The sequence below is a fragment of the Odocoileus virginianus genome, chromosome 2, assembly GCF_023699985.2.
Source record: "Odocoileus virginianus isolate 20LAN1187 ecotype Illinois chromosome 2, Ovbor_1.2, whole genome shotgun sequence".
NCBI lineage: Eukaryota > Metazoa > Chordata > Mammalia > Artiodactyla > Cervidae > Odocoileus > Odocoileus virginianus.
The window spans coordinates 95,652,670-95,671,485 of record NC_069675.1 but is presented as its reverse complement, the minus strand read 5'-3'; the positions used below and the strand labels follow the sequence as shown (position 1 = coordinate 95,671,485).

Here is an 18,816-nt window from a genome sequence, read left to right as displayed (position 1 = left end):
CCGCCAGTCGGCTCCGCGCAGCCCGAGCCACCTCGCTAGCTGGCGCCCCCTCCGCGGCCCACCGCCCCTCGCTCGTGCCCATCCCTGCCCTTTTGGACAGCTCTGCTGGGAGGTGGCCGCGAAGGGACCGGGGCCTGCCCTCCCGGCCCGGGGGTGGCCCCGCGCACGCTGACAGGCGGCAGACGTCCGGGGCGCGCGTGGAGACGGGGGGGGGGGGTACCCTAGAACAATAGGGCCAGGTGTGAGGCTGGGGGCGCGGCTGCGAGCTTCCGAGGGCCCCGGGGCCTGGGGGGCAGAGCAGGGAACGGCCGAGGGAGGGTGGCTGCCTCGCGGGGAGCTGGACCCTCAGGGGCGAACACGCGGGCCGCGGAGCGGGCCGGTTGGGGAGAGGGGGACCGCGCGTGGGGGGAGGGGCGCGAGGGGGCGGAGGCAGCGCCCGGGGGCGCGGGGCGGGGGTCCCGGCGCGCACACTCACAGTAGGTTTTCCTGGTCAGCTCCTCCACAACTTCAGGCTTCAACTTGCTGTTGGATTTCCCCATCCTCGGCGGCCGCGGCCCCCGCGCCCCGGGCCGGACCCCGTCGGGGCACCCAGCAGGAGCGGCTGGGCCGGGGCGGGGCGCGCGGGGGGGGCCGGCGGGCCGGGCCGGGGCCGCGCCTTTGTCTGCGTCGGGCCGGCGGGGCCGGGGCGCGGGAGCACCGCTCGGCAGGCCCGGGCCGTCCGGCCGCCGCCCTCTCCGGGCGCCGCGGCGCGGAGCTCCGCTGGGCTGGGCGCCGACGCGGCAGCGCTGTAGCCACGGTCGTCCCTGGTTACTGAGCTCCGCGGCACATGCTCGCTGCTGCGCTTCGCTCTCGCCGCCGCCCCTGCGCTCCCCGCCTCCCGCCTCCCGCCCGCACCGGCGCGCGGGGGGTGGACCCGGAGCCGCCACTCAGCGCCGGGCGCCACCTCCCGCCCCGCACCCGCCCGCCCGGCTGGGCCTGCGCCGGCGGATCGGCGGCCCCGGGGAGTGCCGAGCCGGGCCCGCGGAGAGGCGCCCCTCCCCAGCCTCATCGGTCCCCGGGCCTGGAGGGCGAGGTCACCGCCCCCTCGCCCCCGCCACCTCCCTGGCGGCGATCCGCGGCGCTCCGGGCCCCCCCACCCAACCCCACCCAGGGCGGAGCCGGGCCGGGGAGGGCCCGGAAGGTCTGACGTGAATGAGGCCGAGGCTCGGGCCCGGAGACGTTCATTCATTCGACAAGGATTTGCGGGGCGCTGGGGACGCCGTGGAACAGGACCGGCGCGGTCCCAGCCCTCAAGGGGCGAGGGGCGGGGAGAGGGGACAACAGGGCTCCGCAGGATGGCACGTGTGGTGGCGGGGGGCACCTACCGGCCCGGGGAAGGTGACCTCCAATCCCGGAGGAAGAGAGGGGGGCAGGGTGGTTGGGAACGTGTTCAAGGCCCCAAAACCTAGAGGAGGGAAGGCGGTGTGAGCCCCAGGGAGAGCGCCTCTCCGCACGAGAAGGGGGAGGGCCGGTGGGGACAGGCTTGCCCCCTCCCCAAGGAGCTGGGCCTCCGCGATTTAACAGGGTCAGATCTCCCTTCTCTGCATCTCCGGCCTTAGTGTGGAGGGGCACTCTGGGCCTGAGCTGTGGCCCAGACCAGTAGCCAGGGCTCCACCTGCATGGACAGAGGCCACAGATGGGGGGTGGGGGGAGTGAATGGTGAGGGAGCGTCTACACAGCCTTCCATGGCCACCCCATCTCCAATGTCAACGTGATGGGATCTCTCCTCTCCCTTCCCCAGCTTGGTCTGTTTTCTCTTTAGCAACTATCACAGATTTCATTAGCAGATTTTTCCATCATCCTTTGCTGTCCCCTCCGCTAAAGTACCATCCCCCGTCCCCGCCCCAGGGATTCTTGTCTTAACCTGTAGTTGTATCTCCAACACCTAGACGGCCCCTGACTTGCAGTGGTCTCAGCCAACCTCTGCGAAGGAGGGAGGGGCTGACGGAGGAGGGACACCGGTGCTGGGGACCTGGCGGTGGACCAAGCAAGGCAGGAGAGTGGCCCTCCCTTAGGCCCGAGGGGATGAGGTGGTGGGCTTGGTCTCTTTTCATCCCCATATTGGCACAGTGTTCAGACCTCAGGGGATCCAGGAAGCCCAGAGGAACTGGGGAGACAGAGAAATCCTGCTTCCCAGCCCCTCCAGTTGCCTCCTCCTCCCTCCAGACACATCCAGTCCAGCTTTTCCACTGAAGGCCTTGCCTGGCTCGCTGGCCCAGGAGGATTTGCTGGCCTCCTGGAGTTCATTCTGTCAAGAAAGTGGGGAGAGCATGGACCCCAAGATCTGGGCCCACAGTTGGAGGCACCTGGGTTAGACTTGGGAGCAGGATGTCTCAACTGCGAGGACTGGCTCCGAATGGACCCCAGCGAGGGGCTTGGAGCTGACCAGCCCGGCATGAGTGTCCTGTCTGGGAGGGGGGGCAGCCCATACGGGCACCAAGGCCAGATCAGGACGGCAGTGACAGCTGTAGCATTTAAAGGACCTGGCAGTCCAGTGGCTAAGACTCCGCGCTTCTAATGCAGGGGGCTGGGGTTCCATCCCTGGTCAGGGAACTTGATCCCACGCGCTGCAACTACGAGTGTGCACACAGCAACTAAAATTCCCACGTGCCGCAACTGAGGCCTGGCGCAGCCAAATAAATACATGAAAGTAAATGTTAAAAAGATGTCACTTTACTGGGGGGAAGAAAGTACTCAATTCAGGGGAAATCTGTGGTCCATTTCCTCAGGGAGCTCAGGGGCCCCCTCCTCCCCCGCCTGCCCCACAGTGGTCCCCAAATCACACTCATAACAAATTCCATGAAAGGAGGTGAACCAGGCACAGAAATGCCTGTGGGGGCAGGGAGGCTCCTAGGGGCTTCCCAGATTCACAAATGGTCATTCAGCAAATATTTACTGAGTACCTATTATGTGCTGGGTCCCACAGGATAGAGATGAAACTCCTCCTATTGGGGAGCACACAGTTAACAAGTACTGTACTGTGCTAAGTCACTTCAGTCGTGTCTGACCCTTTGCAATCCTATGGACCATAGCCCACCAGGCTACTCTGTCCATGGGATTCTCCAGGCAAGAATACTGGAGTGGGTTGCCATGCCGGAGAGTAATATAAACATAAAATTATGAATAAAATATATAATGTCAGAGGTGAAAACATAATAAGGCAGAGAAGGGAGATGGTAAGTGCTGGAGCGGGAACTGGGAGCTGTTCACTAGTAGGGAGGACTCACTATTTGAACAAGGATCTGAAGGAGGGGTCGCCCTGAAGTGGAGCCCAAGTGGCCTGTGTGTGGCCTGGCAGGGGCTCAGCGAGGCGAGGCTTGGAGAGCATAGAAGAGGCGGGAGATGAGGTCGGACTCAGGGATCTGTTGATACCTGGATCCCTGGGCTGCTGAGCACTGATTTCCAGGCAGGCAGGGGGAAAATGGGGACCTTTGGGAGGTCACAGTCATCATCAGGGATGGTGGCGGGCGGGGAGGATATGGAGAGAACTGGTTAGACTCGGCCATGATTTGAAGGCAGAGATGGCAGGAATAGCCGAATAGACTGGGTGGGGGTGTGAGACAAAGAGAGAAGGGGGTCAAGGTCAAGGCCGGATATTCTGATTTGAGCCACTGGTTTCCATCTGCTACTGTGGGGAGTGGTCAGGTTTGCAGGTGGGAAGAGCCGGAGTCTGGTTCTGGATGCGAGAGGTATGAGATGCTTGTTAGGTGCCCAAGCAGAGATGCTGAAAAGCAAGTGATACAGGTGCCTGGAGTTCACGGGCAGGCCCAGGCTGCAGGGAGTAGCTGAGGAGTCCTGCTGGCAGAGACGCAAGTTAAAGTTCTGTGACACGATGGTCAGTAAGGGAGCTAGTGTCGTCGGAGGACTGAGCCCCGGGGGCACAGACTGGGGAAACAGGAGATGTGGGCAGTGAGGTAGGAAGAGCACCAGGAGGCTGGGGTGTCCCACAAGTCACCGGAAAGAGGGGAGAACGCATATTAGGAAGAGAAAGAGAGATACACAGGAGCTGGTCTGGGGCGAGGCTGGGCAGGGTGTTCTGGGTCCTCATGATGTGGAAACACACATGGGCAGGTGCTGGGTCTTAGGACCTGGAGTTGGGCCCAAAAGTTCCGCGCCCACACCCAAAGGCCTTACCCCGAACCATGCTGGACTCAGCACTCAGATCCACTCTCTGAGGCCCTGGTCGTTCTCGCGAGAGCACTGGTTCCAGTTCTTTCTGCCACAGGAGTTGGGTGTTTAAGGTGAAGAAAAATGTGTAGCTGGGCTTCAAACCAGGATTTCACGACCAGATTTCCACCTCAGAGGTTCCTCTCTGCTGCTATGGATTGGAGGGGGCCAGTGAGGGACGGAGGCCAGTGAGGAGCCAGGGAATCAGGCCCACTGATTAGATGGGGGTTGGGAGTGAGATAGGGGAAGGGACCCAATGGATCCCTGGTGGAGGGGGAGCCTGGCAAGGAGCAGGTCATAAACCAGCACATATAGAATAATCAAATTAGTTCCACATACCAACATCATAAACCAGTGCATATAGAATAATCAAATTAGTTCCATATACCAATGTAGAAAGCAGTCTGAAGGGTCTAAGGAGGTACGTGTGTCCGGAGAAAGTCCATTCCATTCCATCAGTCAGATGGATGCCAGGCAGGGCTGCCCAGGTACAGCCAGCTGCTAGGAGTGGGGGTATGCTGGAATTTGGCCCAGGGGAGGGGGAGTGGAAGGAGGGGAAGGGGACCCACTGAACCCCCAACCTGGAGCAGGCATCCTAAGACCCAGGTTCAGGCCTGATCCCGTTCCTTATGTACCATGTGAAAGTGTTGTGTGTTAGTTGCTCAGTCATGTCCAACTCTTTGCAACCCCATAGACTCTAGCCTGCCAGGCTCCTCTGTCCATGGAGTTTCTCCAGGCAAGAATACTGGAGTGGGTTGCCATTTCCTCCTCCAGGGGATCTGCCTGACCCAGGGACCGAACCCAGGTCTCCCGCACTGCAGGTGGATTCTTTACCATCTGAGCCATCAGGGAAGCCCCATGCACTGTGACTTTTGCAAATCATTTCCCATCTCATAGATGAAGCGGATCTTCTCACGGGAGAAGGATTCACAAGCATCAGAAATGCTTTGTACAGGCTGACAACAGAGTTAATATCTCTAACTTATTGAGAACTTTCAGGGGCTTCCCTGGTGACTGAGTGCAGAGTCTACCTCTAATGCAGGGGACAGGGTTCAATCCCTGGTCTGGGAAGATCCCACGTGCCACAAAGCAATGAACCTGAGCCCACAACTACTGAGCCTGTGCTCTAAAGCACAGCAACTGCGAGTACTGAAGTCCTCCCGCCCTAGAGCCTGTGCTCTGCAATAAGAGAAGCCACTGCAATGAGAAGCCCAAGCACCTCCACTAGAGAGCAGCACCCCCCCTTGCTGAAACTAGATAAAAGCCTGCGGAGCAACAAAGACCCAGCACAGCCAAAAATAAATAAATTTTTTAAAAAAAAGAACTTTTAGAACTTCCCTGGTGATCCAGTGGCTGAGACTCCAATGCAGGGGGCACAGGTTCAATCTCTGGTCAGGGAACTAAGACCCCACATGCCGAGAGGTATGGAGGCCAAAAAAAAAAAAAAGAACTTTCAAGCTAATAAGAAAAAGATGAGCCCTCGAAACCTCCATAGAAATTGGGACTGTATATATATGGAATCTAGAAAGATAGTACGGATGATTCTACATGCAGGGCAGCAATGGAGACACGAACATAAAGAACATACCTTTGGACACAGTTGGAGGAAAAAAGGGTGGAGTGATTTGAGAGAATGGCACTGAAGCATATCCATTACCATGTGTTGAATAGATAGCCAGTGGGAGTTTGATACGTGATGCAGGGAGCCCAAAGGATGGGGTGGGGAGGGAAGAGGGATGGGGTTCAAGAGGAAGGGGATATATGTATACCTGTGGCCGGTTCATGGTGACGTATGGCAAAAAGCATCACAATGTTGTAAAGTAATTATCCTCCAATTAAAGAGTAATAAAAAATAAAGAAATTGGGGAAAGAGCTCAAAGAGGAGACAGGAGACTGAATGCAAGTCTCCGGTCAGCACAAAAGTTGTCCCTGACAACGCATCAGAGGGGCACAAAACCAATGAAAAAAAAAAAAAAAGAATCAATGCCCGTAACCCAGTGTTGGCAAAGGAGTAAGAAAGTGGGCATCCGGACACTGGCAGGCAGGGTGTGAGCTGGTACAACCTTTCTGAAGAACATTTTGGCAGTAAATCGCCATATTCTCTGACTCAGCAATTCCACCTCTAGGAAATTATCCGAAGTCAACAGCTAGAGCTCTGTACAAGTGTTTAGCTGCAAAGACACTACTGTAGCGGCATTTCTAACAACAACAACAAAATGGAAACAACTTACAAATCGAAAAAAATGAGGCATTCATTTATCCATACCATGGAATCCCGTCCAACGATACTAAATTCTAGCATGAATGGAAATCTGCTTACGTGAGACAGATCAGTTAACAGCACAAAAAGTTTCAAAAACCCTAGGATGATGCCAGCTGTGAGATTGGGTGGGGGAAAAAATGTGTTCCTCATTGTGGGTTTGTTTGTTTTTTTTTTCCGTGTTGTATGGCTTGTGGAATATTAGGTCCCCGACCAGGGAGCCAACCCACACCCCCTGCAGTGGGAGTATGAAGGCTTAACTGCTGGATCACCAGGGAAGCCCCTGTGTTTCTTAATTAAGTAGTTTTTAATCATATTTTTTCCTCCAAATTTAAAAATAATTGTCAGAAATATATAATCCAGGATCTCCTGCAGAAAAACCAGTCTCATTGATACATGTGTCCTGTGGGGAAAAGGGTTCCCTGGTCGAATGTTTTGCGGGGACATCCCATCCACAGGGAATATTGGCATACTAAAGGCTCTGAGAAGGCCTGCAGGAAAGACGTTTGTTTTATTTCAGCATTTTCATGCTTATATTTTTTCCTTAAGTCCTTAAGTCCCATGGAATAAAGAACCATGAAGAGCCCATTGTTTTACAAGTTTTGACTCCCATGGGAAAAAATGATGTCATGAAGAGGTGAGACAGATGGGGGTGAGGCATTGAGCCTTTAGTTGGCATCCCTACAGCGGGGGCAGAGAGAGCCCATCCAGTGGCCAGCTCCCTCCCCATCTCAGACATTCTGCAGGTGCCCGGCCCGAGGTAGGACCACAGGCCGGGTCCAGGTGGGCTGATTGGCTCTGTCCCCACAACATGCTGACTCCAGCCCATGGACAGTGGCTGCTGGACCGCTGTGTCAGGCAGGAGCTTGGCTGGAGAGTGGCGAGGACCGCTGAGGTGTGGGTCATGGTCACCGGAAAAGGCCGCACCGTGTATCTCAGTCTTCCTTTGGGAAGGATTTCCCACCTTTCTCGCCTGTGGGATAGCAGGCCACATCGTTCACCCCAAGTGAATTACCACCCAGTTAGGGCAAATGGTGACTGGACAGGACCAGAGACTCTGGGCTCAGAGAGGACCAGGAGCTGGTCACCCATCCACACCACACTGCCCAGTCACATCCTCACTGGGGCCTCTGGCCAGCAGCCTTGTGGTTAGGGGCCTGTGCAAGTAGCCCATCGCCTCCTCCCTGTTGAGGGAAGGTGGATGGAAGACTGGTTAGCACAGGCCATGGAGCCAGACTGCGCTTACTGGTTGTGTGTGGCCTCAGGAGAGAAAGTTTACCACTCACACTCTTGGTGATGGTTTAGTTGCTCAGTCACGTCCGACTCTTGTGACCCCATGGACTATAGCCTGCCAGGCTCCTCTGTCCATGAGGATTCTCCAGGCAAGAACGCTAGAGTGAGTTGTTATTTCCTTCTCCAGGGGATCTTCCCAACGCAGGAATCGAACCTGGGTCTCCTGCATTGCAGGCAGATTCTTTACCAACTGAGCTATGAAGGAAGCCTAGTTAAACTCTTTAAGTCTCAGTGTCCATATCAGAAAGTGGCCATAATAAAAATACCACCTCCCCACAGAATCATTAGGAGGATTAAGTGATGTATGGAAATACTTAGCACTCCTTAGCAGAGACTGGTATTATTATTATGTGCGTGAATCTCTAAGTCATGTCCGACTCTTCTCGAGCCCATGGACTGTAACCCGCCAGGCTCCTCTGTCCATGGGATTTCTCAAGCAAGGATGCTGGAGTGGGTTGCCATTTCCTCCTCCAGGGGGTCTTCTCCACCCAGGGAGTGAGCCTGTGTCTCCTGTGTCACTTGCATTGGCAGTGGATTCTTTACCACTGAGCCACTTGGGAAGCCATTATTATTATTGCTGCATAATAATACATGTTTTAATAATATTATAATTATTGTTATTGACAAAGGAAAAGAGAAATCATTTAATGCCACTATCGGCGGAAAGGACCCTGAGCCAAGTGTGAATGCTGGTCATAGGGTTGGGCCCGGGGCCCCTCTGAGCTTGGTCCTCTCACTCGTAAGTTAGGGTGGTGGTGCCCTGGGGAGCCCGCTACCCCTCAGGGCTGCTTCTGGGCCTTGCAATGGGGCTTCCCTGGGGCGGAAGGCGAGGCTGTCTCAGGAGCAGCTGAAAGAGTGGGTCTGTGAATGAGAAGAGGATGCAAAGCTCATCGGCCTGGGGACAGAGGTCTCCCTCCCCGGTTCTCATGGGCCCCGGGAAGTGAGAAGGGAGCTCTTTGCTCCTGCAATGACTGTCACTCCTGCTCGCCATTAACAGGCAGTGTTCTAGTCCTCAGAGTCTCTGCCCCATGAGCTTGGGAGACATTCCTCCTCTGAACCTCACCTCCCCAGGAAAGCTTTCCGTAAGGGTCTTGAGTGAGGTGCTTCTTAGAAGCGGGCAGCTGGACACACACACACTCACACACACACACACTCACACACACACACACACACACACACTCAACACACACTCCTACTGTCCCACTGTGAGCCTCACGCCCACGCAAAGGGGACCAGTCTGCTGGCTGGTGCTCCCCTGCCCTTGCCAACCCCACTGAGGCTCGGGGTCTGGGGGAGGGTCAGGAAATCCATGCTTGCCCCCGACCCAGCTGAAGCGAAATGGGCACTTAGGGCACCTCACAGTAAGGCAGCCTTGGGACAGGTCTGGTTCTTCCCTGACATCCCAGCTCCCAGAGACGGAAGCCCACTGAGAGCAGCAGAACCAGCGATGTCTGTACACACAGAAGCGCTCAAGGAACTAAGGGAACGACCAGAGACCAGGCTGCGGAGGGGCGGGAGCCAGGAGTCTCCAGGGCGTGGGAGCTAGCAGCAGAGACAAGGAAGCCCGTCTCCAGGCTGGGGTGTCCTCTGGCCTCTTCCTCCTGCTCTGCACCCTTTGTGCAAACTCCAGGACCGAGAGAGACTGCGTGATGGCCACACGGGGGTTCTGGGGACCACACTGGATGGGGGATGGGCAGGGCAGCTGGTCGGACAGCTCCCCCAGGGCTGCTCCCACTGCAGGAAGGAGGGGTCTCCCTCCAAAGTGAACTGGGTGTGTTTGCCAGAAGAATGGGGCTCGGGTTAGCAGATGACGACTGGGACCCTGCTTCCCAGGGGGACGTTTCTGACTCTGCAAACAGTATCACCTGTGCCTCCTGTCCAGCACAGGCTCCTATTCCCTCCAGCTCATGTGCCCACCAGACTGAGTCACAAAGCCCAATCCTGGGAGAGTATCTGATGGGCTTGCGTGAGTCAAGTGTTTGCCTGGTCCCATCAGCCCTGGCCAGCGAGGTTAGGTCCCATAGTTCCAGCTTCAGAGGTCCACCCTCCAGAAAGGGGAGCTGGACAGACATCCCGAATGCCAGCGACCACTGCGTTTGAGAATCCTCAAAACTAGGATCCTCTATTTGAAGCCCACCAGGTCCAACATGCCCACCTTGCGGATGGGAGAGAGGCAGACAGAGGTTTGCTTCTCTCTGCGGGGTGGGAGCTGGCTCCTGGGGCTTCTGCCGGGCACAGTGGAGCCTCCAGGGACCAGCGGGCTCTCCGGGGTCAAGCTTGGACATGCTTAGAGCAGGAGTGGGAGGAGGGACAGCTCTCCTGGAGGCACAAACCCTGGAGCCCGTGACCACCCTGGGCGCCAGCAAGCTGCCCATCCCCTGGCCCACCCCCATCACATCAGTGAGATGCCTGTTGGTTTCCAAGCCAGGCCCAGCCACTCCTTGTCCTTGAGAGTGCCAGAAGCAGTGTTAGGAGCCATGACTCCTGTGGGCAGATCCAAGAGACACTTCCTAGGAGAGGGCCTGACAGTCGCGGGGGCCTGGCCCTCTCCCAGGGTCCCAGCCCCCATACAGCAGTTATCTCTGCGCCAACCCAGCAGCTGCATGAGGGCATCACTGCTTGTGTCTTATCACTGCTGCCTGGCCAGGACCCAGTCCAGCAAAAGCTCAGACCACACTGATGAATGGGGATGCTGACTCTTCAGCCCCTTGATGCCCCTTCGACCATCATGTTAGATCCATCCGCCTCCTTGAGATTGTCCATGCACTGAATACAATAGTGCCCGGGCCACTATCCTGGGCTCCAGGCCCACTAAGCGCCTTCCAGTACAGACTTGGACAATCGCGCTCGCTCTCTGGATCTCCGTTTTCCCACTTGTACATTGAGGGGCCTCACCGTCCCTTCCGGCTGTGACGCTGGGTGGTGTACCAGTTCCAAGTTGGGGCTCGGTCCTGAAGCATCGGAGCTGGCCAGTGTACAAGCGGGACACCTGGCCATCTTGTGGATTCCTTCAGTGCCTCCTGCCTTCACACTTGAACTTGGTGAAGAGCAAGTCCTGCAGTAACAGTGGCGGCTGCCACTCACTGCACTGCTGCCGTGCGCCAGGTGCTTGCAGAGTGCCAACTCATGGGCCTTGGCAAATCCTTGTGGGTTAGGCAGCCAGGCCCAGAGAGGCTGAGGAGCTGGGTCTCAGTCACACAGCTGCTGACCAGCCATAGGGATTCAAGTCAAGCTTGTCTGATCCCGGGCCTGTGAGTTCACTATGTGGTACAGAAACATCCTGAAATCTGGGAACTCAACCAGGGGACTCTGAAACAACTCAGAGCGGTGGGATGGAGTGGGAGACGGGAGCGAGGTTCGAGAGAGAGGGGGCATCTATGGCCGATTCATGTTGATGCTTGGCAGAAATCAACACAATACTGTAAAGCAACTATCCTTCGATTAAAAATAAACACATTTTAAAATAAAAACTTTTAAAAATCCTGAAATCTGAGTACAAAGACACCTGTGCTCTGCTGAGACCCATCTTCTGTAACTGCTTGGCTTTAGGGCTCACTGATGCCGGCAGAAGGCAGGGCATCCACACAATTTGGGACTACCTATTAAGGCATGGTAGGTCTTCCCTGTAGCTCAAAGACCCGGGTTCAACTGCTGGGTTGGGAAGATCCTCTGGAAAAGGGAATGGCAACCCACTCCAGTATTCTACCTGGAGAATCCCGTGGACAGAAGAGCCTGGCGGGCCACAGTCCATGGGATCGCAGAGTCGGACAAGACTGAGCGACTAACTACCATGGCCACTAAGGCACGGGGCTTCCCAGGTGGCGCTAGTGATAAAGAACCAACCTACCAGCGCAGGAGACATAAGAGACTAGGGTTCCATCCCTGGGTCGGGAAGATCCCATGGAGGAGGGCATGGCAACCCACTCCAGTACTCTTGCCTGGAAAATCCCATGGACAGAGGAGCCTGGTGGGCTACAGTCCATGGGGTCTCAAAGAGTCCAATATGACCAAAGTGACTTGGCATGCACGCACGCACTGAGGCATGAGTAAGTGAGCACCGCCACCTCTGCAAAGCCTCTTCCTCCAAAACCTCTGGGGGGCCAGGAGGGCTGCATCTGCTTGGCCTCTGACGTTTTGGGGAGGCAGCCTGACATCACCCCTTGGGGTCCAGCAAGCAGTGGGTGGTCATCAGCTATGCATCTTGAAAGCTCTCAGTCTCCACGGCCGCTGGGCCATCACTAACAGGTCAATGTGCGGACCACGCGCCCATGTTCCCTCACTGACCGCTGGCTGAGGATGCCTGACCCAGGGCTCTATGCCCAGCATGGGATCCTTGCCTGCCCTTCGAAGCCCAACCCACTGGGCGGGGCCAGGGGGGTCACAGGAGGTCTTTGTGTAGGTTCTGGGAACAGAATGCCATGCATTAGAATGTAGGACCAGCCGCTCTGGGAGGTGGGGGCACAGGGCTGAGAGCTTGGAGGTGGAGTTCTAGAACTGTCTTTCCTGGACTCCCCATCTCTCTGCACCTTCATTTATAAGAGAATGGCCTCTGCTCCTCCTGACTCTGAAATGCTTCTAGGGCTGACATCCAGCCCGCCCCCTGCCAAGCCCCAGTGGGTTAAATATGGGCTGGGGGCCAGGAAGGGGACATCCCTCCTCCCCCCCGCCCCCCGCCTCCACTCTGAGACCGCATCCAGCAACATACTCACCCAAGCACCACATTGCAGGCAGCTGGCTGGCTCCCAGGCTGGGGGCGGGAAGGCAGAAAAGACCTGCGGGTCCATGGTAGTGGCCTCTCTTGCCTCCTCCCAGCCTGGCAGTTCCTGCTTCTTGCGGTTCTCTGCCTCCTCTCTCTACTCGAAGGACACCTGCCAACACCCAGCTGATGGCAGAGCGCCCTGGAGCCTCGGGCCTGGGGACAGACTGAAGGCAGCAAACCAGAGGGAAAGGGAGGTGTCACTTTCAGCTCCTTCCAAACGGGCTGCCGGCTCGGGGGTGACTTGTCTCCAAGTGCGAGGCTTGGCCCTTAGCCTGGAAGACCGTGGAAGTCAGTGCAGTCTAAGGGGTGGCGGGGGAGGCCCTGTAAGGACTTGGCCCCTGACTGCCCATGTGGCCCGAGGTTCTCCCTGGTCTGCTGTGTGGCTGGGTCTCCCAGCAGGCCGCTCTGGAGGAGTAAATAAAGCCTTGTTAATAATTCCGTCTGAATCACCTGGCACGGCCTCTGGATGCCCTGTGCTAAGAGCGGTTCATAGTGGCCTGGAGAGACTCGTTACTGGGAGGTAAAACAACTGAAAATCCATGAAGCCACCCACTAATGGGTTTTATGAGGCCTGGACCGCCATGACAGCCCTTCCACCCTCCCCCTTCTTGACTCAGAATTCTGCCCCAACATTTTCCAGGGAGACTTCCAGAACCCTCCAGGGAGACTGCAAAGTTCCTCAGGACGTCCTGATCCCTTGTGCATCCCTTCTGTCAGAGTGTTCATCTGCTGGAGCTCTTTATAGTAACAGAAAACCTGACCTAAACCAGCTAATAATTGATGCTTTCCAACTGCAGTGCTGGAGAAGACTCTTGAGAGTCCCTTGGACTGCAAGGAGATCAAACCAGTCAATCCTATAGGAAATCAACCCTGAATATTCATCGGGAGGACTGATGCTGAAGCTGAAGCTCCTATACTTTGGCCACCTGATGTGATGAGCCGACTCATTTGGAAAGACCCTGATGCTGGGAAAGATTGAGGGCAGGAGGAGAAGGCGGTGACAGAGGATGAGATGGTTGGATGGCATCATTGACTCAATGGACATGAGTTTGAGCAAACTCTGGGAGATGGGAAGGACAGGGAAGCCTGGCATGCTGTGGTTTATGGGGTCACAAAGAGTCAGACATGACTGACTGAACAACAAAACTGGCTAAAACATAAAGGGAACTTTATTGACTTATGTAACTCAGAAATCCAGCAGAATCTGCCCTCAGGCAAGGCTTGATCCAGGCATACAGGCTCTGAGAGGATCTGGGTTTCCCCTCTCCATTTCTGGCTCTGCATCCTCAGCATTGGGACCATTCTCAGGAAGGTTCTCCAACCTGCTGCAGGTGGCAGTTTAGGCGGCCCACTTGGGTGTTTGCATCTTGCTGAAAGTGACCCACTTCCTCCCCTGCCAACCAATCTAGTGGTGGGGTGGAGAGACAAGGGATGTGCTGATCAGTCTAAACCAGTTGAGCTTCAAGCCTAGAGCTGGGAGTATGGGGTCAGTCTCACCCACACCACAAGTCTGAGAAACCTGAGGTTCCAGTATGGGATAGAAAAGAGGAGATAAAAGTGTGAGAGGGAGCAGGTGAAGTCCCTCATATTGCTCTTTTGTGCTGTAATTATCAATGCACAGATCTGGGTGCTGTCTGACCCTGTTCAGTTCAGTTCAGTTCAGTTCAGTTGCTCAGTCATGTCCGACTCTTTGAAACCCCATGGACTGCAGCATTCCAGGCTTCCTTGTCCATCACCAACTCCCGGAGCTTACTCAAACTCATGTCCATTGAGTCAGTGATACCATCCAACTATCTCATCCTCTGTTATCCCCTTCTCCTCCTGCTTTCAGTCTTTCCCAGCATCACGGTCTTCTCTAATGAGTCAGCTCTTCCCATCAGGTGGCCAAAGTATTGGAGTTTCAGATTCAGCACCAGTCCTTCCAATGAATACTCAGGACTGATTTCCTTTAGGATGGACTGGTTGAATCTCTTTGCAGTCCAAGGGACTCTTCAGAGTCTTCTCTAACACCACAATTCAAAAGCATCAATTCTTCGGTGCTCAGCCTTCTTTATGGTCCAACCCTCACATCTGTACATGACTACTGGAAAAACCATAGCTTTTTCAAAGACACCACATCTCTTATATCTCCTGCATTAGCAGAAGATTTCTTTACCACTAGCACCACCTGGGAAGCCCAACATGGTATGTATAAATAAAACCAAATTAAAATGGGTAGACATTTCTCTGAAGAAGATAACAAATGACTAACAAGCACAGAAAAGATGCTCAGCATTAGGGGAAAGGAAACCAAGACCACATGTGTGCATGCGTGCTCAGTCTTGAGCAATTCTTTGCGACCCCATGGACTGCAGCCCTCCAGGCTCCTCTGCCCACAGGATTTCCCAGGCAAGAATAGTGGAGTGGGTTGCCATTTCCTTCTCCAGGGGATCTTCCTGACCCAGGGATCGAACCCAGGTTTCCTGCATCTCCTGCCTTGGCAAGCAGATTCTTTAGCACTGGAGCCACCAGGGAAGCCTAACCCCAATCAGGACCACAGTGAGAAACCAAATTACAGCTATTATGATGGCTATGATAAAAACAAAATAACGCAGAAAATAACAAATGATGGCAAAGAACACTTCTGGAGAAACTGGCATTCTTATGTACCACCAAAGGGAATGTAAAATGGGACAGCTATTGTGGACAATGGTATGGCAGTTCCTCAAAAATTTATATACAAAACTACCATATGATCCAGCAATCCACTTCTGGGTATATACTTAAAAGAGTTGAAAACAGAGACTTGAATAGATGCCTGTGCACCCATGTTCACAATAACCAAAAAGTGGGAGCAATTCAAGTGTTCATCAGTGGATGAACGGATAAACGAAATATGGTATGTTGAGTATGTATATAAAATGGAATATTACCCATTCTTAAAAAAGAATGAAATTCTGAGACATGTCACAAATGAACATTGAAATTATTATGTGAAGCCAAATGCCTATTCAGATCTTTTGCCCATTTAAAAAAATGGGTTACCTTTTTATTGAGTCATATGAGTTCTTCATACATCCTGGAAACAAGACAATTCTCAGATACATAATTTGCTAATATTCAGGCTGTCTTTTCAGTTTCTTGATGACGCCCTTTGAAGCACGTAAGTTTTCATCAACTACAGTTTACCTTTCTTTATTGCTTGTCTTTGGTGTCATAGGTAAGAAACCATTGCCTAATACAAGGTCATAAAGATTTACCCCATGTTCTCTTGTAAGAGTTTTATAGTTTCAAGTGTATGATCCACTGAGGTAATCTGGGTATATGGTGTGAGGTAAGGCTATACATTTACTTTCTACACGTGAATATCCAGTTTTACTTAGCAGCATTGGTTGGGTGGGGAGGAGATCTTTTTCAGATCGAATTGAATGGTTTTGGAACCCTTGTCATAAATGTTTGGGTTTATTTCAGGACTTTCTATTTTATATTATTGAGCTATACATTCATACTTATACCAATACCACATTCTCTTGATCATGACAGCTTTGTAGTATGTTTTGAAATTGAGAAATGTGAGTCCATCAGATTTGCTCTTCTTTTTCAAGATTGTTCTGGCTACTATGAAAGTGTTAGTCGCTCAGTTGTGTCCAATTCTTTGTGACCCCTTGGACTATAACCCACCAGGCTCCCCTGTCCATGAAATTCTCCAAGCAAGAATACTGGAGTGGGTAGCCATTCCCTTCTCCAGGGGATCTTCATAACCCAAGGACTGAACTCCGGTCTCCTGCATTGCAGGCAGATTCTGCTACTATGGATTCCTCGAATTTGCACATGAATTTGAAGAACAACTTGTGAACCTCTGCAAAGAAAGCTTCTGGGATTTGGGTAGGGATTACACTGAATTCTAAGATCAAAGGGAGTATTGTCCTCTTTAACAATATTGTTTCCTGATCCATGAGTATGATATTGCTATTTATTTCAGTTCAGTTTAGTCGCTTAGTTGTGTCCGACTCTCTGCGACCCCGTGGACTGCAGGCTTCCCTGTCCATCACCAACTTCCAGAGCTTGCTCAAACTCATGTCCATCAAGCTGGTGATGCCATCCAACCAGCTCATCCTCTGTCGTCCCCTTCTCCTCCCACCTTCAATATTTCCCAGCATTAGGGTCTTTTCCAATGAATCAGTTCTTCACATCTGATGGCCCAAGTATTGGAGTTTCAGCTTTAGCATCAGTCCTTCCAATGAATATTCAGGACTGATTTCCTTTAGGATGGACTGGTTGGATCTCTTTGCTATCTAAGGGACTCTATTTAAGTCGTCTTTAATTTCTTTCAGGGCTTCCCTGGTTGCTCAGCTGGTAAAGAATCCATGTGGGAGACCTGGGTTCAATCCCTGGGTTGGGAAGATCCCCTGGGGAAGAGAACAGCTACGCACTCCAGTATTCTGGCCCAGAGAATTCCATGGCCTGTATAGTCCATGGGGTCACAAAGAGTCGGCGATGACCGAGTGACTTTCACCAATTTCTTTCAATGCTTTCATTTTCAGAGTATAAATTTTACACTTCTGTTAAAATTATCTGTTTTATTCTTTTTGATGCTGTTGTAAACGGAAATGCTTTACTTTCATTGTATGGCCTGTTCATTCCAAGTGTATAGAAAGAGTTGGTTTTTGTATATTGACCTTGCATCCTTCTTGCTTTCTTTTGCACCTCCAAGCTTCACACAGCAGGCAGTCACAGTGGCAAAGCCTGGGGGTGGGGCAAGGCTGGAGGCCAGGCCACCAGCCGCAAGGCAGCAGCTGATGTTGTAATCCAGGTGACAGGTGTGCATGGCTGGCCTGGCCAAGTGGGGAAAGAGAAATGGGTGGGCTTGAGCCACAGGATGGGGTGGGAGAAAAGAAAATGTCAAGGATAAGGCCCACACGCCCCACTATATATAAAATAGGTAACAAGGACTACTACTCAGTACTCTATAATAGCCTCATATGGGAAAAGAATCTAAAAAAGAGTGGGTATGTGTGTATGTATAACTGATTCACTTTGCTGGACACCTGAAATGAATACAACATTGTAAATCAACTATATTCCAATAAAATGTTTTTTAAATGAACAACAACAACAAAAAGGGTAAGGCCCTAAATTTTTGGCCTGGGTTGATCACATTTACCAGGATTAGGGGTAGGTGGCGTCATGGTAATTTAATTCTGAAAGTGTGGCTTTGAAGTGCCTTTAAAACAAGCCGAAGGAAGGGGATTGATTCCTGGCAGTCTAGTGGCTAGGACTTGGCATTCTTTCTGCCAAGTACCTGGGTTCAATCCCTGTTGGGGAACAAAAAAGTTCCATAAGTCAAGAGGCACAACAATAACAAAAAAAGCCACCAGTTCCAGAGGCAGCTGAATAAGCCATTAGTAGCTCAGGGCAGCTCTAGGCTGGAAATAAAATCCTGGGCGTCAGAGAGCAGGAAAAGACAGCTGGGCAGTGGCCGAGAAGCCAACACCAAATGGATGGACACAGGAAGCCAGCTGTGGCCAAGCAGCTGGAGAAGAAAGCCAAAGGTGAGGCCTCCAGGCGGGAGAGTCCCACGGTGCCACAAGCTGCTGAAGTCACGGCAGGCAATAACCCAGCCTCAAAGGCTGCAAGAGACTTCGGCCAATGGAACCCAGACTGCACCGAGTTGGATGTGTGTGCCTGTGTGTGAGCACACACTCAGTTGTGTCCCATTCATTTGCGACCCCACAGACTGTAGCCCACCAGGCCCCTCTGTCCATGGGATTTTCCAGGCAAGAATCCTGGGGTGGGCAGCCATTCCCTTCTCCAGGGGATCTTCCTGACCCAGGGATGGAACCTGCCTCTCCTGCACTGGGCCTGGGAGGGAAAGAAGCAGAGCTAAGAAGCTTGCCCTCTAAGTGGGAGTTAGGGGCTGCTGCTCAGCCTGAGGAGACTTAGTTGTTAATGGGAAAAACCTGAACAAGCTTTATTGCTGGTGGGAAGGGGTCAGTTAAACTGGAAAGGGTGGGAGGAAAGTGGGGAGGAAGCAGGGGCCGCGGTCATGTGCTCAACTCTACCCCATGCACTGTCCCCTGCCACCGCTCTCTCATCAGGCAGTGGGAGCCAAACAAACTATTCATATTGTAGTTCTGCAAATACCCGTGTATTACGTGCTTTCAGCCCTTATTGAGCCTGGAAGACTAGAGTCCAACACCTGAATGAGATGCCTGCTACGTGCATAATCGAGAAAGGCTGATGCAGAGATTCAAGCTCAGTTCTGCATGTTCCCACGAGCAGTCTCCTCAGTTTTTATGAAGGTAAGCATCCCTGGCAG

General features: G+C 53.4%; 1 protein-coding gene across 1 annotated transcript in view; it reads right to left on the bottom strand.

The window, feature by feature from the left end:
• The window catches only part of NCS1 (neuronal calcium sensor 1), a 56,266-nt gene extending 55,393 nt beyond the window's left edge, over positions 1 to 873 (bottom strand). The window contains exon 1 of the mRNA XM_070454650.1: positions 476 to 873. Coding sequence (XP_070310751.1) covers positions 476 to 539 — 64 coding nt within the window. The 5' untranslated portion in view covers positions 540 to 873. The remainder of the gene's footprint in view (positions 1 to 475) is intronic.
• Between the last annotated feature and the right edge of the window lie 17,943 nt (positions 874 to 18,816).